Genomic DNA, 19,587 nt, shown 5'->3' on the forward strand with positions numbered 1-19,587 from the left:
TGGTGGGAAGCAGGAAAGCTGCTGGGATAATCGAACTCCAAGGCAGGGCAGCGCTGGGCTGGGCTGCTCTGCCTCTGAGAGGAGCCAGGGCCTGGGCTGTAGTGGTGTGCTGGGCACACAACTGCTTCACAGGGGCCCAGGGAGGTGCTGGAAGCCTCAGCCCTGGAGGTTTTTGCAGCCAGGCTGCAGGAGCTCTGGGGCCAGCTCTGGAGCCTCTGTGCCAGGAAGGCTCTGGAGGGGCTGGAAGGTGTCCAGAGCAGGGCCAGGAGGAGGAGCAGAGGGCTGGAGCTGCTCTGCTCTGCAGACAGCCTGAGAGAGTTGGGGTTGTGCAGGCTGGAGAGGAGAAGGCTCCCAGGAGACCTTCTGGTGGCCTTCCAGGAGCTGCAGGGGGCTCCAAGCAAGCTGGGGAGGAACTTTGGAGGGTGCCAGGGAGGGATAGGACTGGGGGGATGGAGCAGAACTAGAAGTGGGGAGATTGAGATTGGCTGTGAGGAAGAAGTTGTTGGCCAGGAGGGTGGTGAGAGCCTGGCCCAGGCTGCCCAGGGAGGTGGTGGAAGCCTCCTGCCTGGAGGTGTTTGCAGCCAGGCTGGAGGTGGCTGTGAGCAACCTGCTGTGGTGTGAGGTGTCCCTGCCCATGGCAGGGGGTTGGAGCTGGCTGAGCCTTGAGCTCCCTCCCAGCCCTGCCAGCTCTGTGGTGCTGTGAGCTCAAGGGCCTGATCCTGTGGCCACTCAGAGTCTGGTTTGCTGAGCTGCAGCAGGCTCTGCTCTGAGCTCTTTGCCTCCCTCAGCTGAGTCTCTCAGGTGCTTTGCTCTGTTTCCTTTGCAGGAGGTTAGTGAGGATGGAGCTGTGGTCTTCCTGCTTGGCCAGAGAAGGGATGCCTCCTGCCAGCACAGTTCAGGCAGGCAACTGTTTGAGGGTCTGGAAGGTGCTGTGTGGCCTGCAGGGAGTGTGAAGGAAGGAGGCTTTGCCCCCCAGCAGCGTTCAGCTGCGCTGTGCTGGGCCAGGGGAACCTCTGCAGAGGTGTGGAGGGAGCTGGGCAGCAGAACCCACTTGGAGCTGGGCCCTTTCCTTGGGGCTGGCAGCTGCCAGAGAGAGCCTTGTGCAGCTCCTGCCCTCTGCCACGGCCCAGGGCTCCAGGCCCTGGCAGGAGGTGCCAGGGGATGTCTGCCCAAGGACAGCTGGCACACCTGGGAGATGATCCAGAGGGAGCTGCCTGCAGGGCTCAGAGGCCACCCTCATGGCTACCACCCCAGGAAGACTCAGAGCTCCTGGGGGCCTTTAGCTTTGCTCCCCCCTCTGCTGCCTGCAGGACCAGCCCAGGGCCGGGGGGCAGCCAGCGGGGACTCAGCTCGCAGCAGCCCCACGCCGAGCCCACACCCCCCCGGGCCAAGGGGCAGCCAGAGCCACCCCCACAGGCTCCCCAGGCTGGCCAGCACCAAGGGGGGGCCCCAGCCAGAGGGCACAGGTGGAGTGCCAGGGTGCTGCAGGGGGCACAGAGATCACAGCACAACACAGAGCCCACAGCACAACACAGAGCCACCTAACCGTGCGGGCAGCTGCTCCTCCGGCAGGGCACTGCCAGCCCCCGGCCCCCTCCTCAGCAGGGGCTCCCTGCCCTCAGGCACCTGCAGGGGGAGAAGAGAAGGCATCAAGAGGGGCTTGGGACCCAGGCACCTGACCTGACCCACTCTGACCTCTTGCCACCCCTGCAGATCCTTCAGGGAGACGAGGCCAGAACCCTGGCACCACCCTGCAGACCCCGGCAGTACTCTGCAGAGCCTGGCACCACCCTGCAGAGCCCTGGCACCACCCTGCAGACCCTGGCACCACTCTGCATACCCTGGCACCACCCTGCAGACCCTGGCACCACTCTGCATACCCTGGCAGCACCCTGCAGAGCCCTGGCACCACCCTGCAGACCCAGGCAGTACCCTGCAGACCCTGGCAGCACCCTGCAGACCCTGGCAGCACCCTGCAGACCCTGGCAGCACTCTGCAGAGCCCTAGCACCACCCTGCAGACCCTGGCACCACCCTGCAGACCCTGGCACCACTCTGCAGAGCTCTAGCACCACTCTGCAGACCCTGGCAGCACTCTGCAGAGCTCTAGCACCACCCTGCAGACCCTGGCACCACTCTGCAGACCCTGGCAGCACTCTGCAGACCCTGGCACCACTGAGAGCATCACTGTCCCCTCCTGAGAGACCACCAGCTGTCCTCTCCTGAGAGAGCATCACTGTCCCCTCCTGAGAGAGCATCAGCTGTCCCCTCCTGAGAGAGCATCACTGTCCCCTCCTGAGAGAGCATCAGCTGTCCCCTCCTGAGAGAGCATCACTGTCCCCTCCTGAGAGAGCATCAGCTGTCCCCTCCTGAGAGAGCATCACTGTCCCCTCCTGAGAGAGCATCAGCTGTCCCCTCCTGAGAGAGCATCACTGTCCCCTCCTGAGAGAGCATCAGCTGTCCCCTCCTGAGAGAGCATCACTGTCCCCTCCTGAGAGAGCATCAGCTGTCCCCTCCTGAGAGAGCATCACTGTCCCCTCCTGAGAGAGCATCAGTTGTCCCCTCCTGAGAGGGCATCACTGTCCCCTCCTGAGAGAGCATCAGTTGTCCCCTCCTGAGAGGGCATCACTGTCCCCTCCTGAGAGAGCATCAGCTGTCCCCTCCTGAGAGAGCATCAGTTGTCCCCTCCTGAGAGGGCATCACTGTCCCCTCCTGAGAGAGCATCAGCTGTCCCCTCCTGAGAGAGCATCAGTTGTCCCCTCCTGAGAGAGCATCACTGTCCCCTCCTGAGAGAGCATCAGCTGTCCCCTCCTGAGAGAGCATCACTGTCCCCTCCTGAGAGAGCATCAGCTGTCCCCTCCTGAGAGAGCATCACTGTCCCCTCCTGAGAGAGCATCAGTTGTCCCCTCCTGAGAGGGCATCACTGTCCCCTCCTGAGAGAGCATCAGTTGTCCCCTCCTGAGAGGGCATCACTGTCCCCTCCTGAGAGAGCATCAGCTGTCCCCTCCTGAGAGAGCATCAGTTGTCCCCTCCTGAGAGGGCATCACTGTCCCCTCCTGAGAGAGCATCACTGTCCCCTCCTGAGAGAGCATCAGTTGTCCCCTCCTGAGAGGGCATCACTGTCCCCTCCTGAGAGAGCATCAGTTGTCCCCTCCTGAGAGGGCATCACTGTCCCCTCCTGAGAGAGCATCAGCTGTCCCCTCCTGAGAGAGCATCAGTTGTCCCCTCCTGAGAGGGCATCACTGTCCCCTCCTGAGAGAGCATCAGCTGTCCCCTCCTGAGAGAGCATCAGTTGTCCCCTCCTGAGAGAGCATCACTGTCCCCTCCTGAGAGAGCATCAGCTGTCCCCTCCTGAGAGAGCATCACTGTCCCCTCCTGAGAGAGCATCAGTTGTCCCCTCCTGAGAGGGCATCACTGTCCCCTCCTGAGAGAGCATCAGCTGTCCCCTCCTGAGAGAGCATCAGTTGTCCCCTCCTGAGAGGGCATCACTGTCCCCTCCTGAGAGAGCATCACTGTCCCCTCCTGAGAGAGCATCAGTTGTCCCCTCCTGAGAGGGCATCACTGTCCCCTCCTGAGAGGGCATCACTGTCCCCTCCTGAGAGAGCATCACTGTCCCCTCCTGAGAGAGCATCAGCTGTCCCCTCCTGAGAGAGCATCACTGTCCCCTCCTGAGAGAGCATCAGCTGTCCCCTCCTGAGAGAGCATCACTGTCCCCTCCTGAGAGAGCATCAGTTGTCCCCTCCTGAGAGGGCATCACTGTCCCCTCCTGAGAGAGCATCAGTTGTCCCCTCCTGAGAGGGCATCACTGTCCCCTCCTGAGAGAGCATCAGCTGTCCCCTCCTGAGAGAGCATCAGTTGTCCCCTCCTGAGAGGGCATCACTGTCCCCTCCTGAGAGAGCATCACTGTCCCCTCCTGAGAGAGCATCAGTTGTCCCCTCCTGAGAGGGCATCACTGTCCCCTCCTGAGAGAGCATCAGTTGTCCCCTCCTGAGAGGGCATCACTGTCCCCTCCTGAGAGAGCATCAGCTGTCCCCTCCTGAGAGAGCATCAGTTGTCCCCTCCTGAGAGGGCATCACTGTCCCCTCCTGAGAGAGCATCAGCTGTCCCCTCCTGAGAGAGCATCAGTTGTCCCCTCCTGAGAGAGCATCACTGTCCCCTCCTGAGAGAGCATCAGCTGTCCCCTCCTGAGAGAGCATCACTGTCCCCTCCTGAGAGAGCATCAGTTGTCCCCTCCTGAGAGGGCATCACTGTCCCCTCCTGAGAGAGCATCAGCTGTCCCCTCCTGAGAGAGCATCAGTTGTCCCCTCCTGAGAGGGCATCACTGTCCCCTCCTGAGAGAGCATCACTGTCCCCTCCTGAGAGAGCATCAGTTGTCCCCTCCTGAGAGGGCATCACTGTCCCCTCCTGAGAGGGCAGCAGTGTCCCCTCCTGAGAGACCATCACTGTCCCCTCCTGAGAGAGCATCACTGTCCCCTCCTGAGAGAGCATCACTGTCCCCTCCTGAGAGAGCATCAGCTGTCCCCTCCTGAGAGAGCATCACTGTCCCCTCCTGAGAGAGCATCAGCTGTCCCCTCCTGAGAGGGCAGCAGTGCTGCTCACCTCAGAGGTACTCACCCAGAGGTGCAGAGGGCAGGAGCCCTCCCTGCCAAGGTGCTGGCTGTGCTGTGCCCTGCAGGGCTCTCCCCCTGCACCCAACTCCTACTTCCCTCAGCACACTCTGGGCACTGCCAGTGCCAGGCAGCTCCCCAGGGAGGAAGCCAGCAGGAGAACTCCTCTCACATCCCTCCTCCCTCCACACAGCTCTCTCAGCTCCAGCAGAGTCAAAGCCCAGCAGCTGGCCTGGGATCACAGAGGCACAGAATAGCTCAGGCTGGAAGGGAGCTCAGAGCTCAGCCAGCTCCAGCCCCCTGCCATGGGCAGGGACACCTCCCACCAGCACAGGCTGCTCAGGGCCTCATCCAGCCTGGTCCTGAACCCCTCCAGGCAGGAGGCAGCCACAGCCTCCCTGGGCAGCCTGTGCCAGAGTCTCCCCAGCCTCACTCTCAACCATTTCTTCCTCCTCTCCACTCTCAGTCTCCTCTCTCCCAGCTCAAAGCCATTGTTCCTCAGCCTGGCACTCCCAGCCCTTGTCCAGAGTCCCTCCCCAGCTCTCCTGGAGCCCTTCAGGCACTGCAAGGCTGCTCTGAGGTCTCCCTGAAGCCTTCTCCTCTCCAGGCTGCACAGCCCCAGCTCTCCCAGCCTGGCCCCACAGGGGAGATGCCCTCCCAGCCCTTGCCAAAAGTCCCTCCCCAGCTTCCCCTTCAGCACAGAGCAAAGCTCCTGCATGCCCAGCCCCCAGCCCCCAGGCCACACACACCACCAAGTGAGGCAGGTGCCCTGGGCCCTGGGGCAAGGGGGCTCTGCAAGCCTGGAGGTTTCTGACCTGTCCTCACAAGTGACTCCTGGGGGGATAGGTGGGGAAGGAAGAGCTTGCAGCCTGCCAGGTGTGCCTCTGGCAGCAGCTTTGGGCTGACCACACATCTGCAGGCAGCTCTGGACAGGCCTGGCCCCGTGCTGCTCACATGGGAGCACTGCCCAGGTTTGTTCCCCAGTAACCCCTGACTTAGGTTGGAAGGCAAAAACTCAGTATCAGAAGATCAAGAGCAGTGTGGCCAGAGATGGAGAGGGGAGATTTGGCACTACTGAAGCTCCCAAGGCACCTTTAGGGCAACACAGTCCAACCAAGGAGAGCCTCCTGACTCCCCAGAGCCTCACCCAGGCAGGAATTTCAAGCTGAAAATCACCACCAAAGCACCAAACCCTTCCTGCACCTCAGCCTGGTGCTCAGGAGCAGCTCCAGCCCCAGGAGCCAGCACTGCTCTGCCCTGGGGAGAGCTCAGCTGCAGGGCTGGGGCCAGCTGGGGGGCACCCAACACAAGAGAGTCCTGGAGCTGCTGGAGTGGATCCAGAGGAGACATAAAGATGCTCAGAGGCTGCAGCAGCTCTGCTGTGGGGCCAGGCTGGGAGGGTTGGGGCTGTGCAGCCTGGAGAGGAGAAGGCTGCAGGGAGAGCTCAGAGCTGCAGCTCAATACCTGCAGGGGAGCTGCAGGCAGGCTGGGGAGGGACTGCTCAGGAGGGGCTGTGGGGATAGGCCAAGGGGCAAGGGTTTGGCACTGGAGCAGGGCAGAGTTAGGTTGGACACCAGGAGGGAGTTGTGCCCAGGGAGGCTGGGGAGACTCTGGCACAGGCTGCCCAGGGAGGTGGTTGAGGCTCCATCCCTGGAGCCATTCAGGCTCAGCCTGGCTGTGTCCCTGGGCAGCCTGCTCTGGGCTCTGGCTGGAGCTGTCCCTGCTGCCCATGGCAGGGGCTGGCACAGGATGCCCTTGGGGGCTGCCTCCCAGCCCAGTGCCAGCTGTGGAGCTGTGAATCTATGAACAATGAAGGAGCTCCCAAGAGACCTTTAGAGCCACACAGTCCAAGGAGAGCCTCCTGACTCCCCAGAGCCTCACCCAGGTAGGAACCTCAAGCTGACCATCACCACCAACGCACCAAACCCTTCCTGCACCTCAGCCTGGTGCTCAGGAGCAGCTCCAGCCCCAGGAGCCAGCAGTGAGAGGCTCACAGCTGTGCAGCACTCCCAAGGCAAAGGGCCCCCAAGGCTCAAAGTGACCTCCTCAGGTCAACAGCAGGCTGTGCTGGGGGTGGAGGAAGCTTTGAGGGCTTGAGCAGCTTCACTGCAGACACACAGACACAAGGGAAGGGTGGCAGAGCCCAGGGGAGCCTTCCCAGGAGCCTTCCCAGGAGCCTTCCCAGGGGCTCCCAGGCAGCCTGCAGCTGGAGAGGACACAGCCCACACCTGGGCAGAAAGGAGGAACGAGTTGGGGAGGTTGTGCTGTTGGTTCTCCCATGCTTTATTGGCCTGCCAGCTGTGTGTGTGTGACGCTTGGCTTCCCAGCAGGATGGCTCAGGGACAGGGATGAGATCAGAGGCGTTGCAGACCCCGCGGCGAGGACTGCGCAGAGCAGCCCTGGGGCTGGGGAGGGCTCTGCTGGGTCGGTGGCACAGCAGCAAGTCTGCTCTGGCACTCAAGCACCAGCACAGGGCCCATACACTCGGGCCCCAGACTCCTCAGGACGTTTCCTCTGGCAGCATTCAGCATCCAGGTGTAACTCCAGAGCCAGCTGGGGGCTGGGTGGGAGCCTGAGCCCCAGCCGCTGCCTCTCCCCAGCAGCCAGCACCCAGAGGCTCAACAGCCACCCACTGCCAGCTGGGACAAAGCCCCTGGAGCAGGACAGTGCCCCACAGCGCCCTGCCCACCCTGGCAAGGCCAAGAGCTCTTATGAAGAGCAAGGCATGCAGCTGGGCGCTGGGATGGGTGAAGGAGCAGCCGCTGGGGGCTCTCAGCCCAGCTCCTCCTTCCCACCGCCTCAGCCTCCGCGCTGGGAGAGCAGCAGCGCTCAGCACACCCCAGGCACAGCAATCCCCCGGCACTGCCAGGGGGAGGTTGAGGCTTCCTCCTGGCCCGCACAGACACGGGCAGCCCCTGGCAGAGAGGAGGTCCCACAGCAGGGATCCCCACCGGCAGGCTGGGCAGGGCTGGGCAGGGCTGGGCAGGGCTGGGCAGGGCTGGGCAGGGCTGGGCAGGGCTGGGCAGGGCTGGGCAGGGCTGGGCTGCTCTTCCCTCTGCCCCTGCCGGCAGGACGGAGCGCAGAGCAGATCCTCTGCAGCACCTCTCCAGCTCCCTGCAGCCCTGCTCTCCCCTGGGCTCAAACCAGAGCGAACAACCAGATGCCCTGGATAAAAAAAGCCCTTAGAGGAGTGCAGGCTTCATCTGCCCAGCCTGGCACTGCCCTGCCAGGTGAGCAGGGGCCGTGGGAGGAGATCCCCCTGGAGCCAGCACAGGGAGAAGGCAGAAAGCAGCTCCTCAGCACTCTCACTCTCTGCTGAGCTCTCTCTGCCACTGTCCTGTTTCAGGGCAGCCCTGAGCAGGTCCTGACAGGGAAAAAGGGGAGCAGAGAGGAGAGGCAGCCAGGCAGTGCAGACACACACAGAGGACCCTCCCTGAACCGTGCTCTGCACCCAGGGGAGGCAGGAGCTGGGCAAGCACTGCCGGTGGCAAGGGGAGACCAGGCCCTGCTGGCTGCCTGCTGCCACTGGAGCCTGCCACACAGGGACTGTGAGCAACACCTCCCCAGGAGGGAGCAGGAAGCTGGGAAGCACTTCCACACACTGGGCACTTCGAGCAGGAAGGGGAAAGAGCAGCAGCACCTCCTGATGCCAGGGACACAGGCAGGGAGGCACAGGGAGACAGGCAGGGAGGCACAGGGACACAGGCAGGGAGGCACAGGGACACAGGCAGGGAGGCACAGGGACACAGGCAGGAGGGCACAGGGAGACAGGCAGGGAGGGCACAGGGACACAGGCAGGGAGGCACAGGGACACAGGCAGGAGGGCACAGGGACACAGGCAGGGAGGCACAGGGAGACAGGCAGGGAGGCACAGGGACACAGGCAGGGAGGCACAGGGACACAGGCAGGAGGGCACAGGGACACAGGCACAGAGGCACAGGGACACAGGCAGGGAGGGCACAGGGACACAGGCAGGGAGGCACAGGGAGACAGCCAGGGAGGCACAGGGAGACAGGCAGGGAGGCACAGGGAGACAGGCAGGGAGGGCACAGGGACACAGGCAGGGAGGCACAGGGACACAGGCAGGAGGGCACAGGGACACAGGCACAGAGGCACAGGGACACAGGCAGGGAGGGCACAGGGACACAGGCAAGGAGGCACAGGGACACAGGCAGGGAGGCACAGGGAGACAGGCAGGGAGGCACAGGGACACAGGCAGGGAGGCACAGGGACACAGGCACAGAGGCACAGGGAGACAGGCAGGGAGGGCACAGGGACACAGGCAGGGAGGCACAGGGAGACAGGCAGGGAGGGCACAGGGAGACAGGCAGGGAGGCACAGGGAGACAGGCAGGGAGGGCACAGGGACACAGGCAGGGAGGCACAGGGAGACAGGCAGGGAGGGCACAGGGAGACAGGCAGGGAGGCACAGGGACACAGGCACAGAGGCACAGGGAGACAGGCAGGGAGGCACAGGGACACAGGCAGGGAGGCACAGGGACACAGGCACAGAGGCACAGGGAGACAGGCAGGGAGGGCACAGGGACACAGGCAGGGAGGCACAGGGACACAGGCAGGGAGGGCACAGGGACACAGGCACAGAGGCACAGGGAGACAGGCAGGGAGGGCACAGGGACACAGGCAGGGAGGCACAGGGAGACAGGCAGGGAGGGCACAGGGAGACAGGCAGGGAGGCACAGGGAGACAGGCACAGAGGCACAAGGACACAGCCCACCCCTGGCCAGCCCTCTGCCTCCTGCTGGTGCTCCACAGCAGAACAGCTCCAGCTCCTGGAGGGGATCTCCAGGCTCTCTTGGAGAGGATCTGCAGCCCCTCCTGGAGAGGATCTCCAGCCCCTCTTGGAGAGGATCTCCAGCCCCTCCTGGAGAGGATCTCCAGCCCCTCTTGGAGGGGATCTGCAGCCCCTCTTGGAGGGGATCTGCAGTCCCTCTTGGAGAGGATCTCCAGCCCCTCTTGGAGAGGATCTGCAGCCCCTCCTGGAGGGGATCTGCAGCCTCTCTTGGAGAGGATCTGCAGCCCCTCCTGGAGGGGATCTGCAGCCTCTCTTGGAGAGGATCTGCAGCCCCTCCTGGAGGGGATCTCCAGCCCCTCTTGGACAGGATCCCCAGCCCCTCCTGGAGGGGATCTCCAGCCCCTCTTGGAGAGGATCTGCAGCCCCTCCTGGAGGGGATCTCCAGCCCCTCCTGGAGGGGATCTCCAGTCCCTCTTGGAGAGGATCTCCAGTCCCTCTTGGAGGGGATCTCCAGTCCCTCTTGGACAGGATCCCCAGCCCCTCCTGAAGGGGATCTGCAGCCCCTCCTGGAGGGGATCTGCAGCCTCTCTTGGAGAAGATCTCCAGCCCCTCTTGGAGAGGATCTGCAGCCCCTCCTGGAGAAGATCTCCAGCCCCACTTGGAGAGGATCTTCAGCCCCTCCTGGAGAAGATCTCCAGTAACTCTTGGAGAGGATCTGCAGCCCCTCCTGGAGAAGATCTCCAGTCCCTCTTGGAGAGGATCTCCAGTCCCTCTTGGAGAGGATCTCCAGTCCCTCTTGGAGGGCATCTCCAGCCCCTCCTGGAGGTGATCTCCATCCCCTCATGGAGAAGATCTGCAGCCCCTCCTGGAGGTGATCTCCAGCCCCTCCTGGAGGGGATCTGCAGCCCCTCCTGGAGGTGATCTCCATCCCTTCATGGAGAAGATCTCCAGCCCCTCATGGAGAAGATCTGCAGCCCCTCCTGGAGAGGATCTGCAGCCCCTCTTGGAGAGGATCTGCAGTCCCTCTTGGGAGAGGATCTGCAGTCGCTCTTGGAGGGCATCTCCAGCCCCTCCTGGAGGTGATCTCCAGCCCCTCCTGGAGGTGATCTCCAGTCCCTCTTGGAGGGGATCTCCAGCCCCTCTTGGAGAGGATCTCCAGCCCCTCATGGAGAAGATCTCCAGCCCCTCTTGGAGAGGATCTGCAGCCCCTCCTGGAGAAGATCTCCAGCCCCTCTTGGAGAGGATCTGCAGCCCCTCCTGGAGAAGATCTCCAGCCCCGCTTGGAGAGGATCTTCAGCCCCTCCTGGAGAAGATCTCCAGCCCCGCTTGGAGAGGATCTTCAGCCCCTCCTGGAGAAGATCTCCAGTAACTCTTGGAGAGGATTTGCAGCCCCTTTTGGACAGGATCTGCAGCCCCTCCTGGTGAGGATCTCCAGTCCCTCTTGGAGGGGGTCTGCAGCCTCTCCTGGAGGGGATCTCCAGCCCCTCCTCAGCAGGACATCTTCCCCATCTCTAGGTATAATCCCTGAGCTTCCTTCCACTTCACACCACACACAAAATCTCTTCCACCTACCAGTGTGTGTGTGTGTCTGTCCTGACTGAAGGCAGCCACCTCCAGAGCCTCAATGGGGTATGGGGGGAGGGCAGGCACAGACACAGGGGCAGAGCAGGCACAGACACAGGGGGAGGGCAGGCACAGACACAGGGGCAGAGCAGGCACAGACACAGGGGGCAGAGCAGGCACAGACACAGGGGCAGAGCAGGCACAGACACAGGGGGGCAGGGTAGGCACAGACACAGGGGCAGAGCAGGCACAGACACAGGGGCAGAGCAGGCACAGACACAGGGGCAGAGCAGGCACAGACACAGGGGGGCAGAGCAGGCACAGACACAGGGGGAGGGTAGGCACAGACACAGGGGGAGAGCAGGCACAGACACAGGGGGAGGGCAGGCACAGACACAGGGGCAGAGCAGGCACAGACACAGGGGGGCAGAGCAGGCACAGACACAGGGGGAGGGCAGGCACAGACACAGGGGGAGAGCAGGCACAGACACAGGGGGCAGAGCAGGCACAGACACAGGGGGAGGGCAGGCACAGACACAGGGGGGCAGAGCAGGCACAGACACAGGGGGAGGGCAGGCACAGACACAGGGGGAGAGCAGGCACAGACACAGGGGGCAGAGCAGGCACAGACACAGGGGCAGAGCAGGCACAGACACAGGGGGGCAGGGTAGGCACAGACACAGGGGGAGAGCAGGCACAGACACAGGGGGGCAGGGTAGGCACAGACACAGGGGCAGAGCAGGCACAGACACAGGGGGGCAGAGCAGGCACAGACACAGGGGGAGGGCAGGCACAGACACAGGGGGAGGGCAGGCACAGACACAGGGGGAGAGCAGGCACAGACACAGGGGGCAGAGCAGGCACAGACACAGGGGGAGAGCAGGCACAGACACAGGGGGGCAGGGTAGGCACAGACACAGGGGCAGAGCAGGCACAGACACAGGGGGGCAGAGCAGGCACAGACACAGGGGGAGGGCAGGCACAGACACAGGGGGAGGGCAGGCACAGACACAGGGGGAGAGCAGGCACAGACACAGGGGGCAGAGCAGGCACAGACACAGGGGGAGGGCAGGCACAGACACAGGGGGAGGGCAGGCACAGACACAGGGGGGCAGAGCAGGCACAGACACAGGGGGAGGGTAGGCACAGACACAGGGGCAGGGTAGGCACAGACACAGGGGGAGGGCAGGCACAGACACAGGGGGGCAGAGCAGGCACAGACACAGGGGCAGGGTAGGCACAGACACAGGGGGAGGGCAGGCACAGACACAGGGGGCAGAGCAGGCACAGACACAGGGGGAGGGCAGGCACAGACACAGGGGCAGGGCAGGCACAGACACAGGGGGAGGGCAGGCACAGACACAGGGGCAGGGCAGGCACAGACACAGGGGGGCAGGGCAGGCACAGACACAGGGGGAGGGCAGGCACAGACACAGGGGCAGGGTAGGCACAGACACAGGGGGAGAGCAGGCACAGACACAGGGGGAGGGCAGGCACAGACACAGGGGGCAGAGCAGGCACAGACACAGGGGGGCAGGGTAGGCACAGACACAGGGGGCAGTATGGGTGCACAGAGCAGCCTTGCCAGGGCACTTTGGGAAGAGTAAGACTTTTTCATGGCTCCATAGAAAGAACAAAACCCTCTCCCCCATATCTGTACTTATCTTGGATCCTGGGAAAGGTCCAAGCTGGAGCTGCCTGCTCCAGATGCCAGAGCAGCTGTGCTCCCTCCTAGCCCTCTGACACTGCTGTACCTCCCCCCTGGAAGGAGGAACTGCCCCAGGGCAGCCTCTGCTACCAGCTCCAGGGGTCAGAGGGACTCCAAACCCTTCCTGTGCCTCTCCCCCTGCAGGCAGCCGGCAGCACACCTGGGACTCCATCTCCTTCCTCCCCACCCAGCCGCAGGGATGCATCCAGCTGGGCTCCCCTCCTGGCACAGCCCAGACCCCGAGGGCTCAGCAGCCCTGCAGGGGCTGGGCACAGTCAGAGGCCGGCAGGGGCCAAACCCAGGCGGCCGGCAAGGGCGGCCAGCGGAGCTCATCTCCGGCGGGGGCAGAGAGGGGCTGCAGAGGCGGTGTGAGCGCCTCGGCAGGGCTGCCGAGCCCGGGTCACTGTCCCCCGGGGGCGTGGAGCGCCCCGGAGCGGTGGCAGCAGCAGCGGCAGGCGGCAGGAGGGTGGCTGGGAGCCAGCAGTCTCTGTCTCACCCGCAGCAGCTTCGGGGCCTCGGCGGCGTCCCGCTCGTCCCGGAGCCTCCTGTTCACCTCCCTGCGGCACACAGCACAGCAGCACTCAGCAGGGACAGCACCCAGCCTGCCAGAGAGCCTGCACAGCACCCAGCCCAGGCAGCACCCAGCAGGGACAGCACCCAGTGAGCAGAGAGCCTGCACAGCACCCAGCCCAGGCAGCACCCAGCAGGGACAGCACCCAGTGAGCAGAGAGCCTGCACAGCACCCAGCCCAGGCAGCACCCAGCAGGGACAGCACCCAGTGAGCAGAGAGCCTGCACAGCACCCTGCCCAGGCAGCACCCAGCAGGGACAGCACCCAGAGAGCCTGCACAGCACCCAGCCCAGGCAGCACCCAGCAGGGACAGCACCCAGCCTGCCAGAGAGCCTGCACAGCACCCAGCCCAGGCAGCACCCAGCCCAGGCAGCACCCAGCCTGCCAGAGAGCCTGCACAGCACCCAGCCCAGGCAGCACCCAGCAGGGACAGCACCCAGCCTGCCAGAGAGCCTGCACAGCACCCAGCCCAGGCAGCACCCAGCAGGGACAGCACCCAGTGAGCCTGCACAGCACCCAGCCCAGGCAGCACCCAGCAGGGACAGCACCCAGAGAGCCTGCACAGCACCCAGCCCAGGCAGCACCCAGCAGGGACAGCACCCAGTGAGCAGAGAGCCTGCACAGCACCCAGCCCAGGCAGCACCCAGCAGGGACAGCACCCAGTGAGCAGAGAGCCTGCACAGCACCCAGCCCAGGCAGCACCCAGCAGGGACAGCACCCAGAGAGCCTGCACAGCACCCAGCCCAGGCAGCACCCAGCAGGGACAGCACCCAGTGAGCAGAGAGCCTGCACAGCACCCAGCCCAGGCAGCACCCAGCAGGGACAGCACACAGCCTGCCAGAGAGCCTGCACAGCACCCAGCCCAGGCAGCACCCAGCAGGGACAGCACCCAGCCTGCCAGAGAGCCTGCACAGCACCCAGCCCAGGCAGCACCCAGCAGGGGCAGCACCCAGTGAGCAGAGAGCCTGCACAGCACCCAGCCCAGGCAGCACCCAGCAGGGACAGCACCCAGCCTGCCAGAGAGCCTGCACAGCACCCAGCCCAGGCAGCACCCAGCAGGGACAGCACCCAGCCTGCCAGAGAGCCTGCACAGCACCCAGCCCAGGCAGCACCCAGCAGGGGCAGCACCCAGTGAGCAGAGAGCCTGCACAGCACCCAGCCCAGGCAGCACCCAGCAGGGACAGCACCCAGCCTGCCAGAGAGCCTGCACAGCACCCAGCCCAGGCAGCACCCAGCAGGGGCAGCACCCAGAGAGCCTGCACAGCACCCAGCCCAGGCAGCACCCAGCAGGGACAGCACCCAGCCTGCCAGAGAGCCTGCACAGCACCCAGCCCAGGCAGCACCCAGCAGGGACAGCACCCAGTGAGCAGAGAGCCTGCACAGCACCCAGCCCAGGCAGCACCCAGCAGGGACAGCACCCAGTGAGCAGAGAGCCTGCACATCACCCAGCCCAGGCAGCACCCAGCAGGGACAGCACCCAGTGAGCCTGCACAGCACCCAGCCCAGGCAGCACCCAGCAGGGACAGCACACAGCCTGCCAGAGAGCCTGCACAGCACCCAGCCCAGGCAGCACCCAGCACCATCTGATCAACTCAACCATGGCTCCATGTGCCTCATCCAGTCCCCTCCTAAACACCTCCAGGGATGGGGTGGTGTCCCCTCCACCACCTCCCTGGGCAGCACATTCCCATGGCCAATCCCTCTTGCTGGTAATAATTTCTTCCTAACACCCAGCCTGAACCTCTCCTGGCACAGCTTGAGACTGTGTCCTCTTGTTCTGGTGGAAGAGAGCTCAAAGTTCAGCCAGCTCCAGCCCCCTGCCATGGGCAGGGACACCTCCCACCAGCACAGGCTGCTCAAGGCCTCATCCAGCCTGGTCCTGAACCCCTCCAGGCAGGAGGCAGCCACAGCCTCCCTGGGCAGCCTGTGCCAGAGTCTCCCCAGCCTCACTCTCAACAATTTCTTCCTCCTCTCCCCTCTCAATCTCCTCTCTCCCAGCTCAAAGCCATTGTTCCTCAGCCCTTGTCCAGAGTCCCTCCCCAGCTCTCCTGGAGCCCTTCAGGCACTGCAAGGCTGCTCTGAGGTCTCCCTGCAGCCTTCTCTTCTCCAGGCTGCACAGCCCCAGCTCTCCCAGCCTGGCCCCACAGGGGAGGGTCTGCAGCCTCTGCTCACCTTGGTGGCCTCCTCTGGAGCCTCTCCAGCAGCTCCAGGTCCTCCTTGTGCTGGGGGCCCCAGAGCTGGAGGCAGTGCTGCAGGTGGGGGCTGAGCAGAGCAGAGCAGAGGGGCAGAATCCCCTCCCTGTGCTGCTGCTCTCCCTGCTCTGGCTGCAGCTCAGCACTCAGCTGGCTCTGGGCTGCCAGGGACCAGTGCTGGCTCCTGGGGAGTTTGTCACCCCCTGACAGCCCCAAGGCCTTCTCCTGCAGGCTGCTCTCAGCCACTCCTCCCCCAGCCTGGATCTGTGCTGGGATTGCCCTGCCCCAGCTGCAGGACCTTGCCCATGCCCTTGGTGAGCTTCTGTGAAACCCCAGATCCTGTCTGTGCTGGAGCTGCCCAGATTGCCCCCAGCTCCTCACACACCCACCCAGGCTCTGTCCTGCCAGCCCTGCTCTCACCTGAGCAGCTCCAGCTGCCGGAGCAGGCTCTGCTTCTCCTTCTGCATGTTCCTGGAGACTCGAAACACATCCCTGGGGAAAAGGGGTTGGGAAGGGCAGGGAGGTGAATGGGAGAGGAGATGCAGAGATCACAGGATCACAGAGCTGGCAGGGCTGGAAGGGAGCTCAAGGCTCAGCCAGCTCCAACCCCCTGCCATGGGCAGGGACACCTCACACCACAGCAGGTTGCTCACAGCCACCTCCAGCCTGGCTGCAAACACCTCCAGGCAGGAGGCTTCCACCACCTCCCTGGGCAGCCTGGGCCAGGCTCTCACCACCCTCCTGGCCAACAACTTCTTCCTCACAGCCAATCTGCATCTTCCCACTTCTAGTTCTGCTCCATCCCCCCCAGTCCCATCCCTCCCTGACAGCCTCCAAAGTCCCTCCCCAGCTTGCTTGCAGCCCCCTGCAGCTCCTGGAAGGCCACCAGAAGGTCTCCTGGGAGCCTTCTCCTCTCCAGCCTGCACAAGCCCAACTCTCTCAGGCTGTCTGCAGAGCAGAGCAGCTCCAGCCCTCTGCTCCTCCTCCTGGCCCTGCTCTGGACACCTTCCAGCCCCTCCAGAGCCTTCCTGGCACAGAGGCTCCAGAACTGGCCCCAGAGCTCCAGCTGTGGTCTCAGCAGAGTGGAGCAGAGGGGCAGAATCCCCTCCCTGGCCCTGCTGGCCACACTTCTGCTGCTGCACCCCAGGCTCTGCTTGGCTCTCTGGCCTGCAAGTGCTCACTGCTGGCTTCCCTGCCCTGACTCCCCCTTCCCTAGACCTGACACCCCCTCCCCTGCCCTGACACCCCCTCCCCTGCCCATTCCCACCTGTCCTTCTGCTCTTGCTCAACCTGAGCCTCTTTCTGGAGCTTCTGGAGCTGCCCCTTCACAGCCTCCAGCTCCCACTTGCTCTTCTCCAGCTCCTCCAGCAGGTTCTGGTTGAGGTGCTGCAGCCTCTTGTTCTGCACCCGGGTCTCCAGCTGCTCCGAGTTCAAGGACTGGAGCTGATGTTCCAGCTGCAGAGGGACAGGGGGAGGAGGAGGGGGAGGGTTAAACACAGAGAAGAAGGCTTTGTGCTGCTGCCATGCCTCTGACAAGCAAGAGGATAGAGTAGAGTGGAGTGGAATGGAATGGAATGGAATGGAATGGAATGGAATGGAATGGAATGGAATGGAATTAACCAGGTGGGAAAAGACCTTTGAGATCACCCAGTCCAACCTATCACCCAGCACCATCTGATCAACTCAACCATGGCACCAAGGGCCTCATCCAGGCTCTTCCTAAACACCTCCAGGGATGGGGACTCCACCACCTCCCTGGGCAGCACATCCCCATGGCCAATCTCTCTGTCTGGGAAGAGCTTTCTCCTCACCTCCAGCCCAAACCTCCCCTGGCACAGCTTGATGTTGTGGAGCCACACTCCTCTGGCTGCAGCCCAGGCTCTGCTTGGCTCTCTGGGCTGCAAGTGCTCCCTGCTGGTTCCTGTTGAGCTTCTCCTCCCCCAGCACCTCCAAGGCCTTTCCTTCAGGGCTGCTCTCCAGCCAGTCCCTGCCCAGCCTCTATCAGTGCCTGGGATTGCCCTGCCCCAGCTGCAGGACCTTGCCCTTGGTCTTGTTGAACCTCATGAGGTTGTCCTGGGCTCAGCTCTGCAGCCTGTCCAGGTCTCTCTGGATGGATCCTTCCCCCCAGCCTCTCCAGGTCCCTCTGGATGGATCCCTTCCCCCCAGCCTCTCCAGGTCCCTCTGGATGGATCTCTTCCCTCCAGCCTGCCCAGGTCCCTCTGGATGGATCCCTTCCCTCCAGCCTGTCCAGATCCCTCTGGATGGATCCTTCCCCCCAGCCTCTCCAGGTCCCTCTGGATGGATCCCTTCCCCCCAGCCTCTCCAGGTCCCTCTGGATGGATCCCTTCCCCCCAGCCTGCCCAGCTCCCTCTGGATGGATCCCTTCTCTCCAGCTTCTCCAGGTCCCTCTGGATGGATCCTTCCCTCCAGCCTGCCCAGGTCCCTCTGGATGGATCCCTTCCCTCCAGCCTCTCCAGGTCCCTTTGGATGGATCCCTTCCATCCAGCCTCTCCAGGTCCCTCTGGATGGATCCCTTCCCTCCAGCCTCTCCTGGTCCCTTTGGATGGATCCCTTCCCTCCAGCCTCTCCAGGTCCCTCTGGATGGATCCCTTCCCCCCAGCCTGTCCAGGTCCCTCTGGATGGATCCCTTCCCCCCAGCCTGTCCAGGTCCCTCTGGATGGATCCCTTCCCCCCAGCCTGCCCAGCTCCCTCTGGATGGATCCCTTCCCCCCAGCCTGTCCAGGTCCCTCTGGATGGATCCCTTCCCTCCAGCTGGCAGCAGCACCACACAGCTTGGTGTCATCAGCAGCCCTGCTCAATGCCACTGTCTGTGGCACCAACAAAGATGTTAACCAAGACTCCCAGGAAGGCCTCACAGCTGAGGACAGTCCCTGGACAAAGCACCTCAGCACCTTCAGAGCCAGCAGGGATCTGGACTAGATGGTAGCAGGTGAGCCAGGAGCAAGCCCCAGCAGATGGAAAGCCCTCAGGAGGGAGGCAGCAGACAGGGGCATGCTGCTGCAGGCAGGCCTGGGGTCCTCTTACCTTCTTCTGATGGTAGAGGATTTTCTCCAGCTCCTGCTCTTTGCTGTGCAGCTCCTTCTGGAGCAGGTTGCTCCTCTCGTGCCTCAGTGCCTCCTGCAGGGAAGATACACAGCTGTGCCTCCAACAGCCAGCACAGGAGGAGCTGCTCTTGGCCAGAGGAGCCCCACCAGGGCAAGCTTGGCAAGAGGGAGGATGGTACCTGGCAGATCAGCCTCTCCCTTTCTGCCTTGATCTGTTGCTCCATCTCCTCATAAAGGCATCTGACTTCCCGGTCATGGTCTGACTCCTTCCTGCAGCAGGCAGGGAGCACAGGGGTCAGGAGAGAGGGAGAGAACCCAGGGGGGCATCACAGAATGACTTAAGTTGGAAAGGAGCTCAGAGGTAATCTGCTCCAACCCCCTGTCATGGGCAGGGACACCTCCCACCAGCACAGGCTGCTCAAGGCCTCATCCAGCCTGGCCTTCAACACCTCCAGGCAGGAGGCAGCCACAGCCTCCCTGGGCAGCCTGTGCCAGAGTCTCCCCAGCCTCACACTGCAGAACTTCTTCTTCAGCTCCACTCTAACCCTGCTCTGCCTCAGCTCCAAACCATTCCCCCTTGGCCTGGCTCCAGACCCCCTCAGCAGAAGTCTCTCTGCAGCCTTCCTGCAGGATCCCTTCAGCTCCTGGCAGCAGCTCTGAGGTCCCCCTGGAGCCTTCTCCTCTGGGAAATGGGAGAGCAGGGTGAAAACAGATGGCACTAACAGCTGGGTGGCATTGGGTGGGATTCAAACCAAGCCCAAGGTGATCAGAGCAAGCTCATGGAATCATAGAGTGGGTTGGGTTAGAAGGGACCTTTAAAGGTCATCCAGTCCAAGCCTGCAGCAGCCAGCAGGGACAGCTGCAACCTGCATCCTGCACCTTCATGCTCTTGAGCTAGCATCTTGAGCTAGCTGCATCAGGAACAGTGTGGCCAGCAGGGGCAGGCAGCTCATCCTGCCCTGTGCTCAGCACTGGTTAGGCCACACCTTGAGTCCTGTGTCCAGTTCTGGGCTCCTCAGGTTAGGAAGGAGGTTGAGCTGCTGGAAGGTGTCCAGAGAAGGGCAAGAAAGCTGGGGAGGGGTCTGGAGCACAGCCCTGTGAGGAGAGGCTGAGGGAGCTGGGGTTGCTTAG

The 19,587-nt window shown here is 63.4% G+C and overlaps 1 protein-coding gene across 1 annotated transcript in view; it reads right to left on the reverse strand.

Moving 5' to 3' along the window:
- Positions 1–18,726, reverse strand: part of LOC137460256 (EF-hand calcium-binding domain-containing protein 4B-like) — a gene marked incomplete at its 5' end in the record, with an annotated part of 33,491 nt that extends 14,765 nt beyond the window's left edge. Inside the window, 7 exons of the mRNA XM_068170709.1 lie at positions 1,547–1,626; positions 5,538–5,541; positions 13,136–13,186; positions 15,812–15,883; positions 16,659–16,846; positions 18,437–18,529; positions 18,636–18,726. Of these exons, the coding sequence (XP_068026810.1) occupies positions 1,547–1,626; positions 5,538–5,541; positions 13,136–13,186; positions 15,812–15,883; positions 16,659–16,846; positions 18,437–18,529; positions 18,636–18,726 (579 nt within the window). The remainder of the gene's footprint in view (positions 1–1,546; positions 1,627–5,537; positions 5,542–13,135; positions 13,187–15,811; positions 15,884–16,658; positions 16,847–18,436; positions 18,530–18,635) is intronic.
- Positions 18,727–19,587: the final 861 nt, after the last annotated feature.

The sequence above is a fragment of the Melanerpes formicivorus genome, unplaced genomic scaffold (assembly GCF_026170545.1).
Source record: "Melanerpes formicivorus ecotype bairdi unplaced genomic scaffold, bMelFor1.0.p_v2 SCAF_542, whole genome shotgun sequence".
Classification (NCBI taxonomy): domain Eukaryota; kingdom Metazoa; phylum Chordata; class Aves; order Piciformes; family Picidae; genus Melanerpes; species Melanerpes formicivorus.